The following is a 20259-nucleotide window of genomic DNA, read 5'->3' on the forward strand; positions in this document are numbered from 1 at the left end:
GCTTATGCACTGCCTGCCAGATACTCTTTCAAAGATCTTGAGTCAACATCACAACACAAAGATTGTGCCCTTGCATCTCCAACATATACACAGAAGAGCTTTGTTTGCCTATGTTGCCTAAATTCTCTCATGTGCAGTCTTCTATTTAAGTGTACATTCCAGTAGGCCTGTAAATCTGCCATCATTTCCCAGGAACCCCTGTAGATGCTCGGGTCAATCTTCACATCCCATGGACACTTTCTTACTCTTGTGCTTCAGGTGCACTTGTTCAGTCTCTCTGCCAATGTATACCAAATAGAACTTCAGATATAGAGATATGAATTCTCCCATTGTACCACTCTTTCTGTGTCAGAATACTGTGATGATATGCAAGGACAAACTTCAGATGTCCATGCTCAGCCTCCCTGCACAACCCCTATCCACATTACATGCTGAAATGTACCCACATCTGCTCTCCTACATAGCAACAGTTGGGTTTTACAGACAGCTGGCATTGGAATGGTTTCCTCCTCTGTGGTGTTTTGGTGACGTGATAAGTCTATATCTGTGCTGTCAAAAGACCCATGTGGTGCAGCTGAAAATGTTAGAATATGTAAATTCTCTGATGAAAATGTCTTAGTTGCAAGTGTTTACTTCCTTCTACACTTTGTCCATCTTACAAGGTCTGCATACATATAGATAGTTGCAGTTTGCTTAGTGTCACAGTTATTTTTCTTGTTGACTTGTAGTCCAATTCAGGAGCAGAGCCCAGAGCAAGCAGCCCTGCAAATGGACCCCAAAACGAGTATGTCTTTTGGTTGCCAGGATGTGATTGGACATTTCTCCATTGGTGACATTGAAAAGACAGAACGCCGCCTCGCAGCATGTAGTCTTTCTGATGAAGGAAATAAGACCATTTCTGCAATGTTTCAAGGGGAACTGGTAAACTGTGGACAGACATCCTACATCTGTGAAGAGAAAAAGGCTGACCAAGCTGCTGCAGCAACAGGTAACTTAGAAAGCAGGCAAAGATGATTGAGGATAGATCCTCTTTGCATTAGGTCCATTATTGATGTGTTTGTTTTCCAAATGAGAAAGTATGAAAGTAAATATGATAAAAACAGTGTCTTTTTTACACTATTGTTTAGTTGTTGTAATGCATTCCTAGTTTCTAAAGGCTTTCCATAGCTAAGATTATAATAAAACACAAACTGTATGGATTTAATAGGCTTGTGTTCATGTATTTGCATGCTTTGATGTGGAAGGTCCTGATTATGATCTCAGAATTTAGTTGTGATCTAATTCAAACACATTCTGCTTATCATAACACGTCTGATTCTTTGACAGTATTTAACTCCCCAACACTTTGTCTGACGTGTATCGCTCTCCTGGACAGTGGTATTTTAGCTATTCCGGTCATCCCCACCTAATTCACCATTTCCTCGCTGTGATGTGAGAGCTGCCCATAGAAGCCCCAGCAGTTGACCTTTAGCCGCTTATGTCTAGTTAACCTGACCCTAATCTTTGAGGACCATGTTTTTATTAAACACATGCTTATGAATCCCTGGGAAAGATGAGGATTTGGATCTGTATCATAAGAGCCTTCAACCCCATCTTTATTTGCTGTTTACATTTTGGAAATGTTTTATGAAAGCTTGCGCTGCTTTGTTTTAGTCTACACTTTGATATTCAAGACACAATCTCACTTTTTGTAAAAGAAGCCTTGACCGGCTTTTGGTGTAAGCTACTTACTTGGTAAAGCTTTGTTATAAGTAACAAAAACTATTCCTCATCTAACCATAAAAGCAAAGTACATTGTTCATTCCTTTCTTGCTTTAGCCCTTCCGAGGATACCAAGTTTCTCAACCTAATCTTCCCTCTTTGTAAATAAGATCAAAACACAGTGTTTTCTGTATGGTCGGTGGGTTAGTACAAATATTTCTGATTGATACTTCTAACAGATTCCTCGCCATGTGAATTATTACCAAGGCGCCAGACAAGATCTGGAAATGTTGAAGAAGTACTCCAGTGCAGCAGTAGGTGGTGGTGTGCAGCACCACACCATTGTCATTTCACACAGAGAGCCTCAAATCTGAGGTAAGCAAGATGTGGAATTGGGAGTCATTGAACACTCTGAGAGCCCCTTGGCTAACCCAGTTGTCTTAGTCCCCAAACCTCATTCCCCGAGTGGGAAAAAAGAAATTAGGTTTTGTGTGGACTATAGGGGCCTCAACGCTGTGACCAAAGCAGATGCACACCCAATTCCTAGAGCTCATGAACTAATTGACAGGTTAGGGGCAGCCAATTATCTCTGTAATTTTGATCTCACATCAGGGTACTGGCACATTGGTCTGATCCCTGGAGCTAAAGCTGAATCCGCACTCTCCACTTCTGATGAGCATAATCAGTTTACAGTTATGCCTTTTGGACTAAATAAAAAAAAAAACATCTTACAGCCCCCACTCTGCTACTCCGTCTAATGATCACATCTATGTGTATGAGGCTGGCCTGGTTTGTAGTGGGTACCTAAGGTACTTACATCTTATACCAGATCCAGTTAACCCATTATTAGTGAAATGTAGACAGTGTTCTAGCAGCTTAGGCTGTCTAGGGGTAGCTGTAGGAGAGCAGCTTAGGCTGAACTAGGAGACTTGCAAAGCTCCAGCACTATCACTATAGTTACACAGTGCTTATACATAACAAAAGACAATACTCAGTGTTACCAAAAATAAAGGTACTTTATTTTAGTGACACAAGGCCAAAAATATCTTAGAGGCAATACTCCTTCTGGAGGTAACTATTATACACAATATATACACTAGTAACCAAAACCAGGTAAGTAAACAGTCATAGAATAGTGCAAACAGTAGACGATACAATAGATTGCAATAGGTGTAGGGGCAACACAAACCATATACTAAAATAGTGGAATGCGAATGTCAAATTCCCCTCTAGGCAAGTGTAGTGTGTTGAGGGGCGCTGGGGGTGTAGCAAAACACCAAAGGTAAGTAAAGTACCCCACCCCACAGCCCCCAGGGAAGCAGGAGTAAAGTACAACAAGTTTCCTCAGAACACACTACAAGTCGTGATGAAGGATTATGCAAGAACCAAGCAAGAATGCTAGCAACAAACAATGGATTCCTGGACCTGGAGACCTGTGGAGAGAGGAGACCAAGTCCAGAAGTCGAAGAAGAGTCCATGAAGGGCAGGAGCCCCTGCCCACCTGGAAGAAGGTGCATGAGTGGATTCTCCGGTTAGAAGAAGTCTGCAGAACAGCACCAAAGAAGATGGCTGCGGGTTCCTGCTTGGTGCAAGGGATGTCCCTGTCAAGATGTTGGATACAGGCTGTTTGTGTTGCTGGATTCTGTCAACAAGTCTTGGTTCAAGCATGTATGCGGTTTGCATCAAAGAGGAGCTGCCTGGACAAAGGAGGGACCTGGGGAGGGGGTCTCAACTCCAACTGATGAGACAGATGGGGCTCTCAGCACTTCAGAGAGCCCTCAGAAGACCAGGCAGCACCCAGGTGAGTCCCCAAACACGAAGACAAAGAAGATGCAAAGTGCGTCATCGCAGTGCGTCACAGGAGGGAGTGCTGGGGCTTCAGTAGAAACCTCAGCGAGCTGGTTTGGCAGTACTAGGGGTCCATGGAGGAACCCCCAGGGTGCATGGGATTTCCCCCCCCCCATACTAGATTTGGAATGGGGGGGGTCAATTCCATGATCTTAGACACCTTACACGCCCATATTCGGAGTTACCACTGTGAAGCTACATATATGTATTGACATATATATAGTGCACGCTTATAATGGTATCTCCGCACTCACGAAGTCCGGGGAATTGGCCCTGGACGACATGGGGGCACCTTTGCTAGTGCAAGGGTGCCCTCACACACTGTAACTTTGCACCTAGCCTTCAGTAAATGAAGGTCAGACATATAGGTGACTTACAAGTTACTTAGTGCAGTGGAAAATGACTGTCAGGCTGCAGTTGCAGTCCTGAAGAAAGATTTGTCTGAGCTCCTTATTGGTGGCAAAAGAAATACTGCAGCCCATAAGGATCTCCTGGAAACCCAATGCCCTGGGTACCTAGGTACCATATACTAGGGACTTATAAGGGGGGGGTCCAGTGTGCCAATCCGAATTGGAATATGGAGTCACTAAACTGTAGTGACAAATTTGGTAAGAAGAGAGAGAGCATAAGCACTGGAGTTCTGATTAGCAGAACTTCAGTGACTCAGTCAAGCATACTGACAACACATATAGGCCACAAACTATGAGCACTGGGGTCCTGGCTAGCAGGATCCGTGAGACAGGCAAAGCACACTGACAAACAGGCAGAAATTGGGGGTAACATGCCAAGAAAGATGGTACTTTCCTACTCTGTCAACAATTACTGTATGAAGCTGCCCTGGTGTGTGGTGAGCACTTACGGTGTTATCACCTTATAACAGGTATCCCCTATTAGTGAAGTGTAGGCAGTGTCTAGGAAGCTGGGGCTCTCTAGAGGTAGCTGTGGATGAGCAGCCAAGACTTGTCTAGTAGACATGCAGAGCTTAAGCAATACCACTACAGTCACACATCACTTACACACATGAAAGAACCAAACAGTGTTACAAAAAAAGGTACGTATTATAGTAACACAAATACTAAAATACTGCATGGGCAATACCCCAACTGGAGGTAAGTAAATACATTATTGGATTCACATTAGCAATTAGTAAATAGCATAGAAAACAATAGGCAGTGGTAAAAGCAGTAGTAAACAGTGAGGGCCCTAAGGGAGGGCTAAACCATATACTAAGAAAGTGGAATGTGAAAGGTAGTCGCACACACAATGAAGTGGAATCAGTAGAAGGGAGCTGGAGGAATTAGGAACCCCAAGAGGTGAGTACCAGATTGACCCCCAACGACCAGGAGAGCTGAGGTAAGTACCTGGTTTTCCCCAAAACAATAGGAGGATTTTGGAAGAGGATTGTGAAAGACCCCAACAAGACTGAAGGAACCCAGAGATGGATCCTGACAAAAGAGGACCCGCACAAGAAGGGGACCAAGTCCAGTTTGAGATGGAGTGTTCAGTTGTGGCAGGAGCCACTACCCACCCTCCTGTGGGTGCAGGACCAGGTTGACGGTGGACAAGAAGATCAGCAGCGCAGCTCAGGAGCCGAAGAGGAGTTCCAGAAGTGATGCAAGTGATGTCCCACGTCGGTGGTCGTGATGCAGTCAGTCAGTGTTGCTAAAAACCACCAACAAGTCTTGGTAAAGGCAAGAGGCTGAGAAGAAGGTTTTGTAAGGCTGAAGAGGAACAGCAAGGTCCAGGCTACTCAACCCAAGGAGTCTGGGGTGACCCTCAGCAGCTGGGGGAGTCAGAAGAAGAGGATGCAGCCCCCACAGGCGACCCACAGGCAGGAGGCACAGGAGTCCCAGTGAAGCCCACTCCGTACACTTGAATAGGAGTCCCATGTTGCTGGAGCTGCAGGCAGGTGACTTTGCTTTGCAGGAAGGAGTGCTGGGGGTTGGGGCTACAAGGAGCCTGAAGATCCCTTGGAGGAGGAACAAACAAGCCTTGGTAGCTGCAATAGTTGTGATGCACAGGGGTACTTCCTGCAAGGAGAAGCAAGGGCTTACTGTCTCCAAAGTTGGACAGCTGGCAGAGAGGACCAAGGGGACCACTCCAGACCACAACCTGTGATGCAGGAGCCACGCAGTTCCAGAGGAGAGCAGATCCATGCAGCCGGTCATCGTTGCAGTTGATGCCTGCAGATGCAGGGGAGAGACTCCTTTACGCCAATGGAGATTCCTTCTTACTTCTTGTGCAGGCTGAAGACTCGACGCCCTTAGAGGATGCACAGCCGGGGAAATGTTGCAGTTGCTGGAAGGAGCAGAAGAAACAATATTGCAGAGCAGAGTTGTCGCTGAAGTTGCAGATTGTCTGTTCCTGGAGGGTCCAGTTTCAGTCCCAGTAGCCAGAAGATGAAGTAAACAATGCAGAGCATACCTGCTGGAACCTTGCACGTTGAATCTGAGGACCCACCCAAGGGGGAGACCCTAAATAGACCAGGAAGGGGGGATTGGCCACCTAGCAGGATGACCACCTATTGAGGGAGCTGTGACGTCACATGCCTGACCTGGCCACTCAGATGCTCCCATGGGCCTCTGTTCACCTGGGATTCAAGATGGCAGAATCAAGTGGCCACCTGAAGGAGCTCGGGCACTAATGGACAGGGGAGTGGTCACTCCCCTTTCAATTGTCCAGTTTCACGCCAGAGCATGAACGGGAGGTTTCTGGACTGGTACAAACTGTTTTTTTCAAGGAGGGCACCAAATGTGCCCCTCAAAGCATACCACTGGCTTGGGAAAGCTACCCCTCCCAAGCCATGTAACACCTGTTTCCAAGAAAAGCAGGTGTTATCTCCCTCTCCCACAGGAAATCCTTTGTACTGCTGTCCTCTGTATGAGCTGGTCAAGAAGCAGAAGGGCAGCAACCTGTCTGAGGGGTGGCAGCAGTGCATGCTGCCTAGAACACCCCAGAAAACCCCAGAAGACTAGTAGTAGCAATGCTGGGGGTCCTCTAAGGAGCCCCCTGAGTGCATGGAATCATTCAGCCAATACTGGCAAGAGTATTGGGGTATGATTCCGACATGTTTGATACCAATGAAGCCCATGTTCGAATTTAACATTATGTAGCTGGTCACAGGTAGTGAGTGATCTGTATCCAGTACCTGGGTAAAATGGCTTCAGCGCACTTAAGAAGTCCATTGTAGTGGAGCTGTAGTTTGTAGGAGCACCTCTGCTTATGCAGGGGTATACCCCTACACAAGTACCTGTACACTGCCCTCTAGGCTAGGCGGGCCTACTGTAGGGGTAACTTGCAGTGATCTGTAGTGAAAAGGTACATGCACCTTTTCATGTAGGCTTCAATGGCAAGCCTGCAGACACATTTTGCATGGGCTCCCATGGGTGGCACAATACATGCTGCAGCCCATTGGGAACCCCTGGCGCCCCAGAGCCCTGGGTACCTAAGTACCATATACTAGGGACTTACATGGGGGCAACAGTATGCCAGTTGCAGGGTGTGCAAAGTCATAAGCAACCATATTTACAGGGAGAGAGCACAGTCACTGGGGTCCTTGTTAGCAGTATCCCATTGAACACAGTCAAAACACTCTGACAGCAGGAAAAGTGGGTGTAACAATGCCAAAAAGAAGGTTCTTTCCTACAATTAACACAAGGAAACTGGTGTGAATGCCTGAATGAGCATGCAATCTTAACCCCAATAACCAGTTGACTGACTACTAATTTGGCTCCCGAGTAGAGTGCTTCTCGCCGCAAAGCACTTCAATGCCTCGTCAGGGGTAGTAAATGCTATACAAATGCAATTTATAACAACCTTGAAAAGATATATTAGGGGTCTGCTCTGGAATTAGCTGTCTACTCCTTCCTGCAGAAAGCCACATGGGTGTTGGCCCAAAAGGCGAGTTTCAAAGGAGAAGCCACCTTTGAAGGGCAAATGGTTAAAACTTTGTAGAGGGGCACTGTATTGTTTTAGGTAAACAAGCTGGCATTTGGGAAAGGGAGGGGAAACAAGTTTTAAAAAAGGTTTTCTTGGGGTTGTAGCTGCCTTGGTAGCCCCACCTCTGGATGGGCTAGGGAGCTCCACACATTGGCAGAGGGGTCCTGCCATTTTGGAAGTGGGGAGAAGTGTGCATGCCAGGATGCCCCCATGCCACACTTTGCAGGAAGTGGTCATCAGTTGGGAGGGAATCTGGTAGCCCATTGGCTACCCACTACATCCTGCCCGAGGGCATTTTCGAGACATAAGTTTTCCAACCATGGCACCCCGATCTCAGATTTCAGTTCTAGCATAAGAGAAACGAAGGACTACCCTGCGGTATCATGGAGCCAAAGAGAATCTGCATTGGCATGGACTGCACCTACTGAATATGGGTGCTAGAAAAGGAAATGGACTGTGCCTGCAGTATTTACTTGAGGAGAGGTCGTCTACAGAGCCCAGCCAAGAGACTCCAATGGTCAGTGAGTTGGCGTCCTGTTCACAGACCAGGAACACAATAGCTGAAAAGCCTGCTGGGGCAAGATGTAGTAGTCCAAAGTCTTGATCCAATGCCATGCAGCACTAGGTACCAGGAGTCGACCCACAAAGTTGCACCAGAGTTTGCTGAGTCTGGGAATATCATAGAGATGCAGCTGGCACCTCTTGCCCCTGTCTCCCCCACCCTTCACCCCCAAAAGGATGAGTTATTGACCCAGGAAGTATTAGCCTTTGACTGTGATAATAGCAGCCAGTAGTACAATGGTGACTGGGTGTAGGAAGCTGGCTCTGTATATATTATATCAAAGTGAGGTATAGTGTGCACAGAGTCCAGGGGTTCCCCAGCGGTTTAACAGAGGCCAAAGTAGAGAATACTAATGCTCTCTTTTGTGGTAGTGTTGTCGAGCAGTTAGGCTTATCAGAGGGTAGTGCAAAGCATTTGTTGTACACACACAGAAAATAGAAGCAACACACACTCAATGACTTAACTCCAGACCAATGGTCTTTATATTGTAAAAATATATTTTGTTTATTTTCAGAACCACAAGATTCAAGTTGCAGGTAAGTACCTTAAACGTTTTGTTTCACACAGGTCTCAACAGTACTTTGTTTGAAATAGGTAAGTAATACAGTTCTTGAAATATTGGCAATAATCTGTTTTAAAAATGGACACTGCAATTTTCAGAAACAGTTCCTGGGAAGGGAGAAATGTTAGGTCGTTTTACAGGTAAATACATCACTTACAATTTCAGTCTCCGGGGTTTAGGAAGTCCACCGGTTGAGGTTCAAGTTAACCCCAAACACCCACCATCAGCAACACGGGGCCTGCCTGGTGCAGAGGTCAAACTTGAGCAAAGTTAACGTGGGCTCCAATGGAGACATGGGGTACTCTGAATCAAGTCGGCCAGCAGGTAAGTACCTCTACTCGGAGAGTAGACCAGGGGGGATTAGAAGAACACTGGAGGGGCCACAAGTAGGCACCAAACACACACTCTTAGCAACACAGTGGTGGCCGGGTGCAAACAAGACGCCAGGTTTACAATGCTGGTCTATTAGGAGACCGCAGGGGTCACTCAGAGGCTGAAGGTGAGGTCCGGTGGAGTGGGCAGGTGGGGGGTTGGGGGAGGGTGTATCTCGGGCACACCACTGGTCAGACAGCGAGGAGGGCCGCCTGCTGAACGTTGAGGCACCGGGGGTCAGTTTCTCCAAGACCTGGGAGTTGGGGGTGCAGTGTGTTTTGAGGCGTCGGATATCTTTGTCCGGAGCTTCGCGGTCAGGGCCTTGGGGTTCCCTCTGCAGGCATCGCCGTGGAGGGGTGGAGAGGTCAACCCAGGGTGGGCACTTGCTCGCAATCGCCTGGGGACCCTCTCTTGCTGGGTGGACCATCTGGACACGGGCCTTGGGCGTTAGGTGCACAGGGGTCAGTACTCACGCATCTGGAGTGAGGTAGGAGTCCTTGGTTGTAGGTTTCTTTATACAGAGCCGCTGTCCTCTGGAGTTCTTGGTCCTTTTGGTTGCAGGGCAGTCCTCTGGAGTTGGCAGAGGTTGCTGGGCCCGCTGGACTTGTCGCTGCTCTCTTTGCAGGTTCTTTGAAGCAGGAGATCCTCCGGGGCCAAAGCAGTTGTCATCTTCCTTCTTCCCTGCTGGGAGTTTCAGCTTAGCAGTCCTTCTTCTTCTTGAAGGTCGCCAGGAATCTGGTGAGCTGGGTTCAGAGAGGCCCTTAAATCCTAGATTTAGGGGCGTGACAGGGGACAGTAGCCAATGACTACTTTCCCTGAGGGTGGCTACACCTCCTTGTGCCCACTCCCTATGGGGAGAGGGGCAGATTCCTATCCCTATTGGTCCCTGTCCTCCAAACCAAGATGGAGGTTTCTGCAGGGAGAGGGGGCTCACCTCAGCTCTGGACACGTTAGGGGTGGTCCTGGCTGGGTGGTCACTCCTCCCTAATTTTCCCGCCGGACTTGCTGGCAAACGTTGTGCTTTGTCCAGGGGTGTGGGCATTCCACTAGCTGGAGTTATCTGGGGCACTGTAATCCAAGGCTTGATCCTTTGAGGCTCACCACCAGGTGTTACAGTTCCTGTAAGAGGGAGGTGTGAAGCACCTCCACCCAGGACCGGGTTCGTTTCTGACCACAGAGTGCACAAAGGCACTCACCCCGTGTAGTCAGAAACTTGTCTGAAAGTGGCAGGCTGGCACAGACCTGTCAGTCCTACCCTAGCAGTTTGGCTAATACTGTAGGAGGCATATTGCTCAGGCATTTATGCCCTCACCTGTGGCATAGTGCATCCTGCCTTGGGGCTGTAAGGCCTGCTAGAGGGGTGACTATGCCACAGGCAGTGGTTTGTGGGCACGGGACCCTGATGTCGACTTTGTCTTTTTCTCCCCACCAGCACACACAAGCTGCAAGGCAGTGTGTGTATGTACTGAGTGAGGTGTCCCCTAGAGTGGCATAATACATGCTGCAGCCATTAGTGACCTTCCCTGGCCACATGGCCCTTGGTACCAGGGGTACCTTTTACAAGGGACTTAACTGTGTGCCACGGCTGTGCCAATTGTGGAAACAAAGGTACAGTTTTAGGAAAAGAGCACTGGTGCTAGGGCCTGGTTAGCAGGGCCCCAGCACACTTTCAATCAAAGTTGGCATCAACATTAGGCAGACAGTAGGGGAGGATAACCCTGCCAACAGTGGCACTCTCCTACACTGGGCTTCTGCCTCCACGAAGAGAAGTTTGAGAAAGACAACCTTGTGACTAGGACCACCTCAGTCCCAATGTGACAGAGGAGTAGTTTCAGCAAGACCCCTGTTAACCACATCTCATCCAAAGAATCCCATGAGCATAATCAACATCCTTCATCCTTTGCATGAGGACTACTTCATTAGGAAAGCTCTGCAATGGATAAAAGTGCCTGAAATTTGCTGAGGACTGCTTTACCTACTGAGGTAACAGTCTTGGAGGACCATCCTGGTTCCCCTGACTGGTTACCTGCTGGAGCTGGCAGCCTAAAGTGACACAGTGGCTGCATTCCAACTAGCATAAACCTTTTCGTGAAAAAGTTTCTCTGTGTCAAATTTGTTGAATTTACCAAAGGTGGTTTGCGTTTGGGGGAGAGGTGTGTGAGAGAACCCCTTTCACTATACCTTGTGAATTCTAGATCTTTGTTACCACCCGATGGATCTTTTTCTTTATGGTGTGTAAAAAGCCAAAATAGTGCCTGTATTTTTATTAATTGATTGATATTTCTTTGATGTTTTGTCAATTTCACACCCCCTGCCAACCGCCCCCCCCCCCAACCCAATTGTTTTGGTGCTGTTTAAATGTTTACACTAGTCCCTTTTTGTAAGCCTTGCTGCTCAGAGCCACAGCTACCCAGGGCAAGCTGAAGGTTTAGAAAACAGGACCTAGTGGTCCTAAAGAGCTTGGTAGGTGTATTACATATTGAGGTTGCACAACCACGCCATATAATACACCCCATTTCCTCACAGATATGCTGAACACCTGGGAATGAGCCCCTGTCCTTGGATCAGGCTGCTGTTTCAGGAGTATCTTCTGTCACAGCAGCAGGGCAAGTTCTTGCACATGAGGTGCACAACTGCATCTCCATGTGTCGAGATTGAGCTGCTGCTGTTAACTGCATTTTTACTTATTCCTGAGGTCGTTGATGCTGCTTTGGTAGTGAAGCCTCTCCCTGTGAATCAATGTATGTCAACTGTTGAAGAAAATGTATGGCTTAGTGTGGCATCTGACAAACTGATTCTCTGCAAGTCAAGTTGTCTGAAGTGGTGGTGTTTATTTTGTTCCTGGCTCATCAAGGACTTGCTTTGGCCACCTTTAAGGGCTATTTAGCTGCACGTTTGGGTTTTTTGGAGGTTGCTGGATCATCCTTCTTATTTGAATCACCTGTTGGGTTTGTTGAGAGTTTTGAAAGGTTTACAATTCTTGTTTCCACAAAACCCTTTGTCATGCCACAGTAGGACTTTGTTTGTCCTCACTTTTGTTGATGTGCACCTCTTTACAGTTTTGCACAGTTGTTCATTCAGATGTCTGATGGTGAAAATGTTTTTTTCCATTAACGTAACATCAGTTAGGCATGTTAGCAAGCTGAGTGCTATCTTTGTCAACCCGCTTATTCAACATTTTTGCCAAATGAGTTTGTGTTGAGATCCTGAGCTTCCTCTCTGCCAAAAGTGGTAACATTTCATGTTGCGCAGGCTGTTACCCTTCGGGTATTCGTTGTCCCACCTCATCTTTTAAGGATGAAGAGTCTCCATTGTTTTGCAGTGTGAATCTCTTCTGGATTCACTTACATTATTCCGCCGTCAAGTGATTGGGTTGTGATCACTCCTCATGGACATTGATCCTTTTTCTATGTACTTTCCATTTTTTTCTGTTGGGTTTTGACTGTACTCACCATTTGATGCTTAGTCCAACCTCTCCTGACGTCGGCTGCCCCTCCCTGGAAGCCTCCACATATGGTCGCCATCTTTTTTTACGCTTTTGAATCTGGAAGCATCGCTGATGGCTCTCCAGTTGTCAAAAGAAGGATATACAGAAGGTTTGTGAAAAGCAACATTAAAGTCCGAGGTAGCAACATCAATACCATGATTTGAAGAAGTCCGAATCGTGGAAAGTCCAGTCAGGTTTTTCTCCCCATGGAGAAGTAAGGGGAGTACGTGGCTACCTTTTGAAGGAAAAATTGAGAATCCACGGGCAGGGGCCCCCCACTCCGAGTGAGTTAGACAGCACACCTTTTCACTTCTACCTGGAGTGTCACCACAAATTTACCCAGAAGGGCAATTAGGAGGTGTACAGCCTTTGCCTACCAAGAGGCCACATTACAGAGAACTGCGAAGCCTGTGTGTCATCAAAACCCAAGACTTTAAGAACAAGGGAAAACCAAAGGCAAGCACATTATGCCATGCCGGGGCAGAAGGACACTCTGCCGTTGAGAGACCTGATTTTGTCAAGCGAGGTGAACAAAAACACTATCACTGAGGGAGACTGCTCGGATGCCAAGCAAGAACTCAGAAAATGCAAAGAGAAGTGACTGCATGTAATGTTAAAGAAACCGAGTACAGGTGAGTCTCTAGAGCCCAAAAATCTGCCTCTGCACCGAAGTTCTCCCCGTCCAAAGTCAAATTGAAAGTGCCTTTCAGGTTCCTCACCATTGACACCCCAGGCGGATGTGCTACTGAAAAGACACAGAAGTTGAAGGACAACTAAAGTTGACAAAAGCCTAAGAAAGGGACAACCGAAACACCAGTAACTGATTCCTCGATGTTTAAAAAGAGATTGATGCCCAGACTCTAAACCAAAGATTATTCGATTGAGAGAGTGGAAGAAAAGGAATCTCGAGGCCAGTATGACTGCAATCTCCAGAAAAAGGATTTAATTGCATCCCTGTGAGATTTCTGTACCTCGTTGAACCTGTGCACACACAAGAGGAGAAAGACTTGGGGGGAACTGGAGCCTCCAATGACTCCAAAGCTGCAGGAGGAAGAGAATCAGGGCATATTTGAGGAAGAGGAGCCAGAGTACCAGGGCCTTTCCCAGGATACTGAAAGGTGTAAATGCCTGAGAGAATGGGAGAACCTCACCGCCATTTTCCCTGAGGAGGGAATACACATACCCGTTTAGCCCTAGTTGTAAGGCCTGCGGTTAGTCTCCATTTTTTAGATTTCATCTTCTAGCTTGAACTCTTTTTCTGATTTTGATTTTATTTATAGATATATTCCACTAATACGAAAATGTGCTGTACACAGCTTTTCCTGATAGGCTTTGCCGCCCTGTTGTCTTCACATTTAGTTCCAGGATTATACAATCTGAACGCTATGCCCTTGTTTTATTTTGTTTTATTTTATTTTACTGTGGGCTTGTTAGGAGACAACATGTTTGTTAGACAAAACAAACAAGCTGTTCTGCACCTCTGTCACAGTGTGATAAGGACAGTGTTTTATTATATAAAAAGCATCCGTGCTAGGCTTCAGGAGGGAAGCAGTTAATCCTGGATTATAATGGACCCACCGTGAACTGTGACTGAGAAGCAGCCGTGCTGACTCAGACGTTAATCCTGCAAAGGAAGATAGCCTGCAAACTTAGACTGTTTCCTCAACATATAAAAACTAGGTATGGTGATTTAGACTACCCCATCTGGTCTGGCAGATAGTGCCTTCGCTTTGTTCTCCAATAGTATAGGTGCCAGAGACAGATCGGAGTAGAGAAAGATTAGTAACAATTGGCATGGTTGAATGGTTTGTGGTTTTTACCATTCTAATAATTCTGGTTACAGTAATATGTTTCATCTGTCTAATAATCACAGTGCATGTCTTCATTTCAAGAATAAGATCTCTTCAATAAACATTTAAAAATGTATTTTCATATTTTCTTGTTGACAGCTTGGGTATGTGAGAGTAACAAACAAAAGGGTTAGATCTGTTTCCACAATTTATTTAGGAATCAGAATGGTCATGTTCAAGATTTCTAATAACATCTATTAGCCTGGTCAGGGGTTTGGATGTGGCACTTTAAGCTAGCCTAAATAAACCAACATTTGCTGATTATATATTTGGACTCCGTCTCTATATTGTGAAGTTCTTGTTGATATAATACACAGTCCTTCTAAACTGGTTGGAACCGTATAGCAACCTTTGCCTATGGACGACATCCCCTTGTGCATCCAACTAATAGAGAGCTGCAGACAAGTTTGGTGTACAACTGGAGCAGTTTCAAGCATGTTTTTACTAGAGACATTGCTATCCTCACAGAGTAAGAGTTAATATTTGCCCATGCTTTCGAGCATGGGGGAGAGAGGCGTTCAAAGTATAAACACTCCTTGAAGGACCCTGCATACATCAGGGGTAATGGACCAGAGTAATCCATCTTCAAAGCCCACACCAGAAAAGGGCAAACTTACCAACTAACCCTGGATATGGAAAGCAAAAGAATGGATATGGTGGAAAGAAGTTTGAAAGGGAAACAGAAACCCAATGGCGCTTTGCAAGCTCCAGTGCCCTGCTCAATAGATGTGCCTACCAACCCTGGGTAGAGATAGCAGAGCTAATGAAGCACCTACTGGAGCAATGTTAGAGGAGGGTGGCATCCTTTGCAGAGCAAGGGAAAAATATTGCCAGCACCTGTTTAAAGTTGCCACCAGGCTCCACAGACCTGGCGAGCAGACTAATAATGGCAGGGACAACCCTAAGAAGGCATATGTGAATGCAGGTGTCTGGCTTAAATAAATATGTCCAAGCCAATATCATTAACACCTAATTCAATGGGGAATGGCTTTTTGGAGCGCAGTGGAGGATACGCTGCAACAGCTTAAGAAAGATGATACTGCAAAATCGATGGGAGCCCTGCAGTTCAGAGGACAGCAAAGTCGAAGTACATCTGCAAGAAAACTGGTGGAAAGAGGGGCTTTCAGAGTTCTACACAGGTGCAGACACTGATACAACATTGACAGTACCAAGCCCACAAACTGCCCTTTCGTGGGAAAGCAAGAGACCCAGAACAGCCGCTGAGATTGACGGCTGCACCAGCTAGCAAGTGACTTAGGGAGCCAAACCCCCAACCACACAGAAGACCTATGGAAGGGTGTGGTGGGCCTTCTTACATGAGTGGAGTTAGGTAACTTCAGATAAGTGGTTATTCAACATCATCCAATATTTCATAGAACTGATCAGACACCCACTATGGCGAGAGCCGAAGAAAAGTATTCATACAGGAGAAGAAAGGACCTTTCTATGGTGACGGGTGAGAGAATTGTTACAGAAAAAGGCAAGGAGATCAGCCAGGAAAATTACTATGCATACTTTCTGGTACCAAAACCAGATAAGTTGTTAGACCTATCCTAGACCTCCATTTTTTTAAAGAAGTTCACAAAGACACAGAAGTTCACATTGACAATGGTGCAAGATGTCATTCCACAGCTTCGGAAGGGAGACTGTATGGTGACTATACACCTAAAAGATGCACATCTAGTCATCCCAATGAACCACAGACATTTCTTGTGCTTTGTAATAGATCATATACACTGCCAATTCAGGATGCTGCCTTTTAGAATAAATCCGCATCCAGTGTTTACAAAATGCATGGCAGCAGTTGCAACACATGAGGAGGAAAGGAATGCACTTGTACCCTTAAGTATACAACAGGTTGATAAAGGCAAACTCTCTAAACAAGTGCAGGAACAGCATAAAAACAGTGGTGACAACACTGCAAAGCCTGAGGTTTTTCATAGTCATGGAAAATAAATAGTCACCCACACCAGAATTAGGAGAAGATCTTCCTGGGAGCAAGAACCAACACAGTAAAAGTGAAAGCGTATGCTTGCGAAAAGAGTACACTGGTGATAATGCAAGAAGCTCTCCAATACCAGAAGAGTCAGTCTCTGACAGGACTGTAGGGAATATGCTGGGAATTATGGCTTCCTGCATACCACTAATATCATATGCAAGGTTACACATGAGACCAATACAGGGTTGGGTCCAGAGTCAATGGTCACAAGTTAGGAAAGTGACCCTTATAGCATGGTCATCCCCTGCTTTTTGCCCGATACCTGATGCTAGCTTGACTGAGCGTGTGCTGAGATCCTGCTAACCAGACCCCAGCATCGGTGTTCTTCCTCTAAATTGCACCATTGCTTCCACAATTGGTACACCTCTGGCACACAGCCAAGTCCTTTGTAAAAGGTACTAGTGGTACCAAGGGCCCTGTGACCAGGGAGAGTCCCTAAGGGCTGTAGCATGCATTATCCCACTCTAAGGAACCCCTCATCAAACATATGCACACTGCCAGTGCCGATTGAGTGTGTTGGTGTAGAGAAAAGGGTAAAGTTGACATGGCAACCCTACCTGGGTGCCAAACCTAAAAAACTATGCCTGTGGCATGGGTAAATCACCGCTCTAGCAGGCCTTACAGTCCTAAGGCAGGGTGAACTACACCACAGGTGAGGTAGAGCTGCATGAGCAATATTCCCCTAGAGTGTCCAAGTTTATTCTTAGACATTGTAAGTGCAAGTGTAGCCATATTGAGTGCATAGGCTAGGAGGTTGTAACTATGAACTCCACAGCCCCAGGATAGCTTCACTGAATGCTGGGAAATTTGGTATCAAACTTCTCAGCACAATAAATTCACACTGATGCCAGTGTTTGGGTTATTGAAAAATGCACACAGAGGGCATCTTAGAGGTGCCCCCTGAAATTCACCCTACTCTCTAGTGTGTTGCTAACTGGTCTATGCCAGTCTGCTTCCACCAGACAAGTTTCTGACCCCATGGGATGAGAGCCTTTCTGCTCTTGGGAGTCAGGTGCAAAAAGAAAAAGTGATGGACGGAATGTTGAACAATGTCAAACATTCACCACCAGTAAAGGAATCTGGGCCTAAATACATCGTTTTTTTGCTACCCATGCCATTCCAGTTTGGACCCAGCCATATGCAAATCAGTCTTGACCCTGTTCCTCATGGGAACAGTCCAGCCCGAACCGCCAAACCAGGTCCTCCCTGGACTGGAAACAAGCATCCTGGGACCGGTTTCAGGGTATCACCCTTCAGCAGCCAGGCTAGCTTGACTCCAGTGGCACGGGGATTAAGGGATCCATGTCTGGGCATACTGTTCCCACTTGGGGTGACAAATGCAGAAAGAAAAAGTGATGGACAGAATGCTGAGCAATGTCAAACATTCACCCCCAGTACAGAGGTCTGGGCCTCAATCCATCCATTGTTATGTGTCCAGCTAAAGAATGGCAACTCTGAGCCTGGGCATGTTTGGTAGCAAACATGTCAGCATCGTGCCCCAATACTGTTGCCAGTATTGGTTTATGATTCCATGCACTTTGGGGACTCATTAGAGGACCCCCAGTATTGCTCCTACCAGTCTTCTGGGATTTTCCAGGCAGCCTTCCCCGCCCCGCTGCCACCCCTCAGACAGGTTTCTGCCCTCCTGCTGCTTGACTAGCTCAGGGAGAGGAAGGCAGAACAAAGAATTTCCCGTGGAAGAGGGAGGTAACATCCTCTCCTTTAGAAATAGGTGTTATATGGCTTGGGAGGGATAGCCTCCCCAAGCCACTGGTTTGCTTTGACGGTCACATTTGGTGCCCTCCTTTCATACACCAGTTTGCACCAGTCCGGGGGCCCCTGGTCCCTGATCTGGGGCGAATCTAGACAAAGGAAAGAGGAGTGACCACCCCCTGTCCTTTATCACCCCAGGGGTGGTGCCCGGAGCTCCTACAGGCGGCCACTTGATTCTGCCATCTTGAATCCAAGATGGACAAAGGCCCCTGGGAACATCTGAGTGGCCAGGTCAGGCAGGTGACGTCACAGCCCTCTCCTGATAGGTGGCCACCTTGCAGGTGACTAAAACCCTTTTAGGGCTATTTAGGGTCTCCCTCTTGCGTGGGTCCTCAGATTCGACGTGCAAGATTCCAGCAGGACTCCTCTGCATTATTTACTTTCTTTTGGCCACTTGAACCGCAACTGGACACTTGTGGAAACCACAATCTGCAACATCAGGGATGACTCCTCTCTGCAACATTGTTTGTCTGGCTTCTTCCAGCAACTGCAAGATTTTCCCAGACTGTGCAGCCTCTGAGGTCGGCGAGACATCAACTTGCACAAGAAGTAAGAAGGAATCTCCCTTGGAATGAAGGAGACACACTCCTGCATCTTCAGGCACCACGACCTGTGTACAGATCAGCTCACCTTAGGCACTGCGTGGATCCTGCATCACAGGTGGTTGTCTGGAGTGGTCCCCGTGGTCCTCTCTACCAGCTGTCCCACTTGGGAAGGTGGTAAGCTGTTGCCTCTCCTTGTAGGACAGTACCCTTGTGCACTGTGACTCTTGCAGCTACTACAGCTTTTTTGCTCCTGCTCCAAGGGTTCTTTAGGCTCTGTGTACCTCCGCCCAAGCACCTCTTCTTGCAAAGCACAGTCTCCTTCCTGCTGCTCCAGCGACATGGGACTCCTCTTTAGGTTTGTTGAGTGGGCCTCACTGCAACTCCTGTGCCTGCTGCCAGTGGGTTGCTTGTGGGTTGCTTGTGGGACTGCGACTGTGACTCCCAACTGCTGAGGATCACCTCAGACTCTTCTCCATGGGTCGAGTCCCCTGGACCTTACTGGTCCCCATCAGCCTTGGAACTCCTCTTTTCCTCTTTCTGCATTTGCCAAGGTTTGTTGATGGTCTTCCGGCACCACTGACCCACTGGAACCAGACAGCTGACGTTGGACACCATCTGCATCACTTCGGGGACTTCTCTTCAGCTCCTGCACAGCAGGTCTTCTTTGTCCCTTGTCGACCTGGTCCTGCATCCACCAAAGGGTGGGTAGTGGCTCCTGCCACAACCGAACACTACATCATGAACTGGACTTGGTCCCGTTCCTTTGCAGGTCCACTTCTGCTAGAATCCACCTTTGGGTTCTTCCAGTCTGGTCTGGGTCTTGCACAATCCTTTTCCAAAGTCCTCCTGTTGGTTTTGGCGAAAACCAGGTACTTAACTCTGCTCTCCTGATCGCTGAGGGTCACTCGGGTACTCATCTGTTGGGGTTCCTAGTTCCTGCAGCCCCTCTCTTAACTCTTCCTTATATTTGAGTGGGGGACTGTATCTCGCATTCCCCTAGGGCCCTCACTATTTTCTAATACTCTTGCCAATGCTTGTTGTTTTTATGCTCCTTACTGATTGCTATAATTAGTGTGTTTACTTACCTCCAGTTGGAGGGGGCTGCCTGTTAGTATTCTAGTATTTGTGTTACCCTAATAAAGTACCTTTATTTTTGTAACACTGTGTGGTTCTTTCATGTGTGATAGTGCTGTGTGACTATAATGGTATTGCATAAGCTTTTCATGTCTCCTAGATAAAGCTTGGCTACTCATCCACAGCTGCCTCTAGAGAGCCCTGGCTTCCTAGACACTGCCTACACTTCACTAATAGGGGATACCTGGAATTGGTATAGGGTGATAGCACCATACACCAGGCCAGTTTCCTACAGTGCTACCCTGTGGCCCCATGTTGCTGAGGGTGTATGTTTGGTGCTAGACCTCAAGCATAGCCTGGCTGGCATCAACGCTAAGCTCGACCATTTGACTGAGCAAATAGATCGTTTAAAGGAACGGGTGGATGGGCATGACGCCTGTTTTGAGCAGTTGGAATCTCACACTTTGGATTTGGAGGATGGTCGCCGCGGAGAGGGAAAACAGTTGCTGCGCAGGGAATGAGTGCTGGAGGTGATCTGCAAAAAGAA

General features: G+C 47.1%; 1 protein-coding gene across 1 annotated transcript in view; it reads left to right on the plus strand.

Moving 5' to 3' along the window:
• BUB1 (BUB1 mitotic checkpoint serine/threonine kinase) overlaps positions 1-20259 on the plus strand; it is a 640511-nt gene that overhangs the window by 314487 nt on the left and 305765 nt on the right. Inside the window, exon 18 of the mRNA XM_069234708.1 lies at positions 729-988. Within this exon, the coding sequence (XP_069090809.1) occupies positions 729-988 (260 nt within the window). The remainder of the gene's footprint in view (positions 1-728; positions 989-20259) is intronic.

The sequence above is a fragment of the Pleurodeles waltl genome, chromosome 5 (assembly GCF_031143425.1).
Source record: "Pleurodeles waltl isolate 20211129_DDA chromosome 5, aPleWal1.hap1.20221129, whole genome shotgun sequence".
NCBI classification, from domain to species: domain Eukaryota; kingdom Metazoa; phylum Chordata; class Amphibia; order Caudata; family Salamandridae; genus Pleurodeles; species Pleurodeles waltl.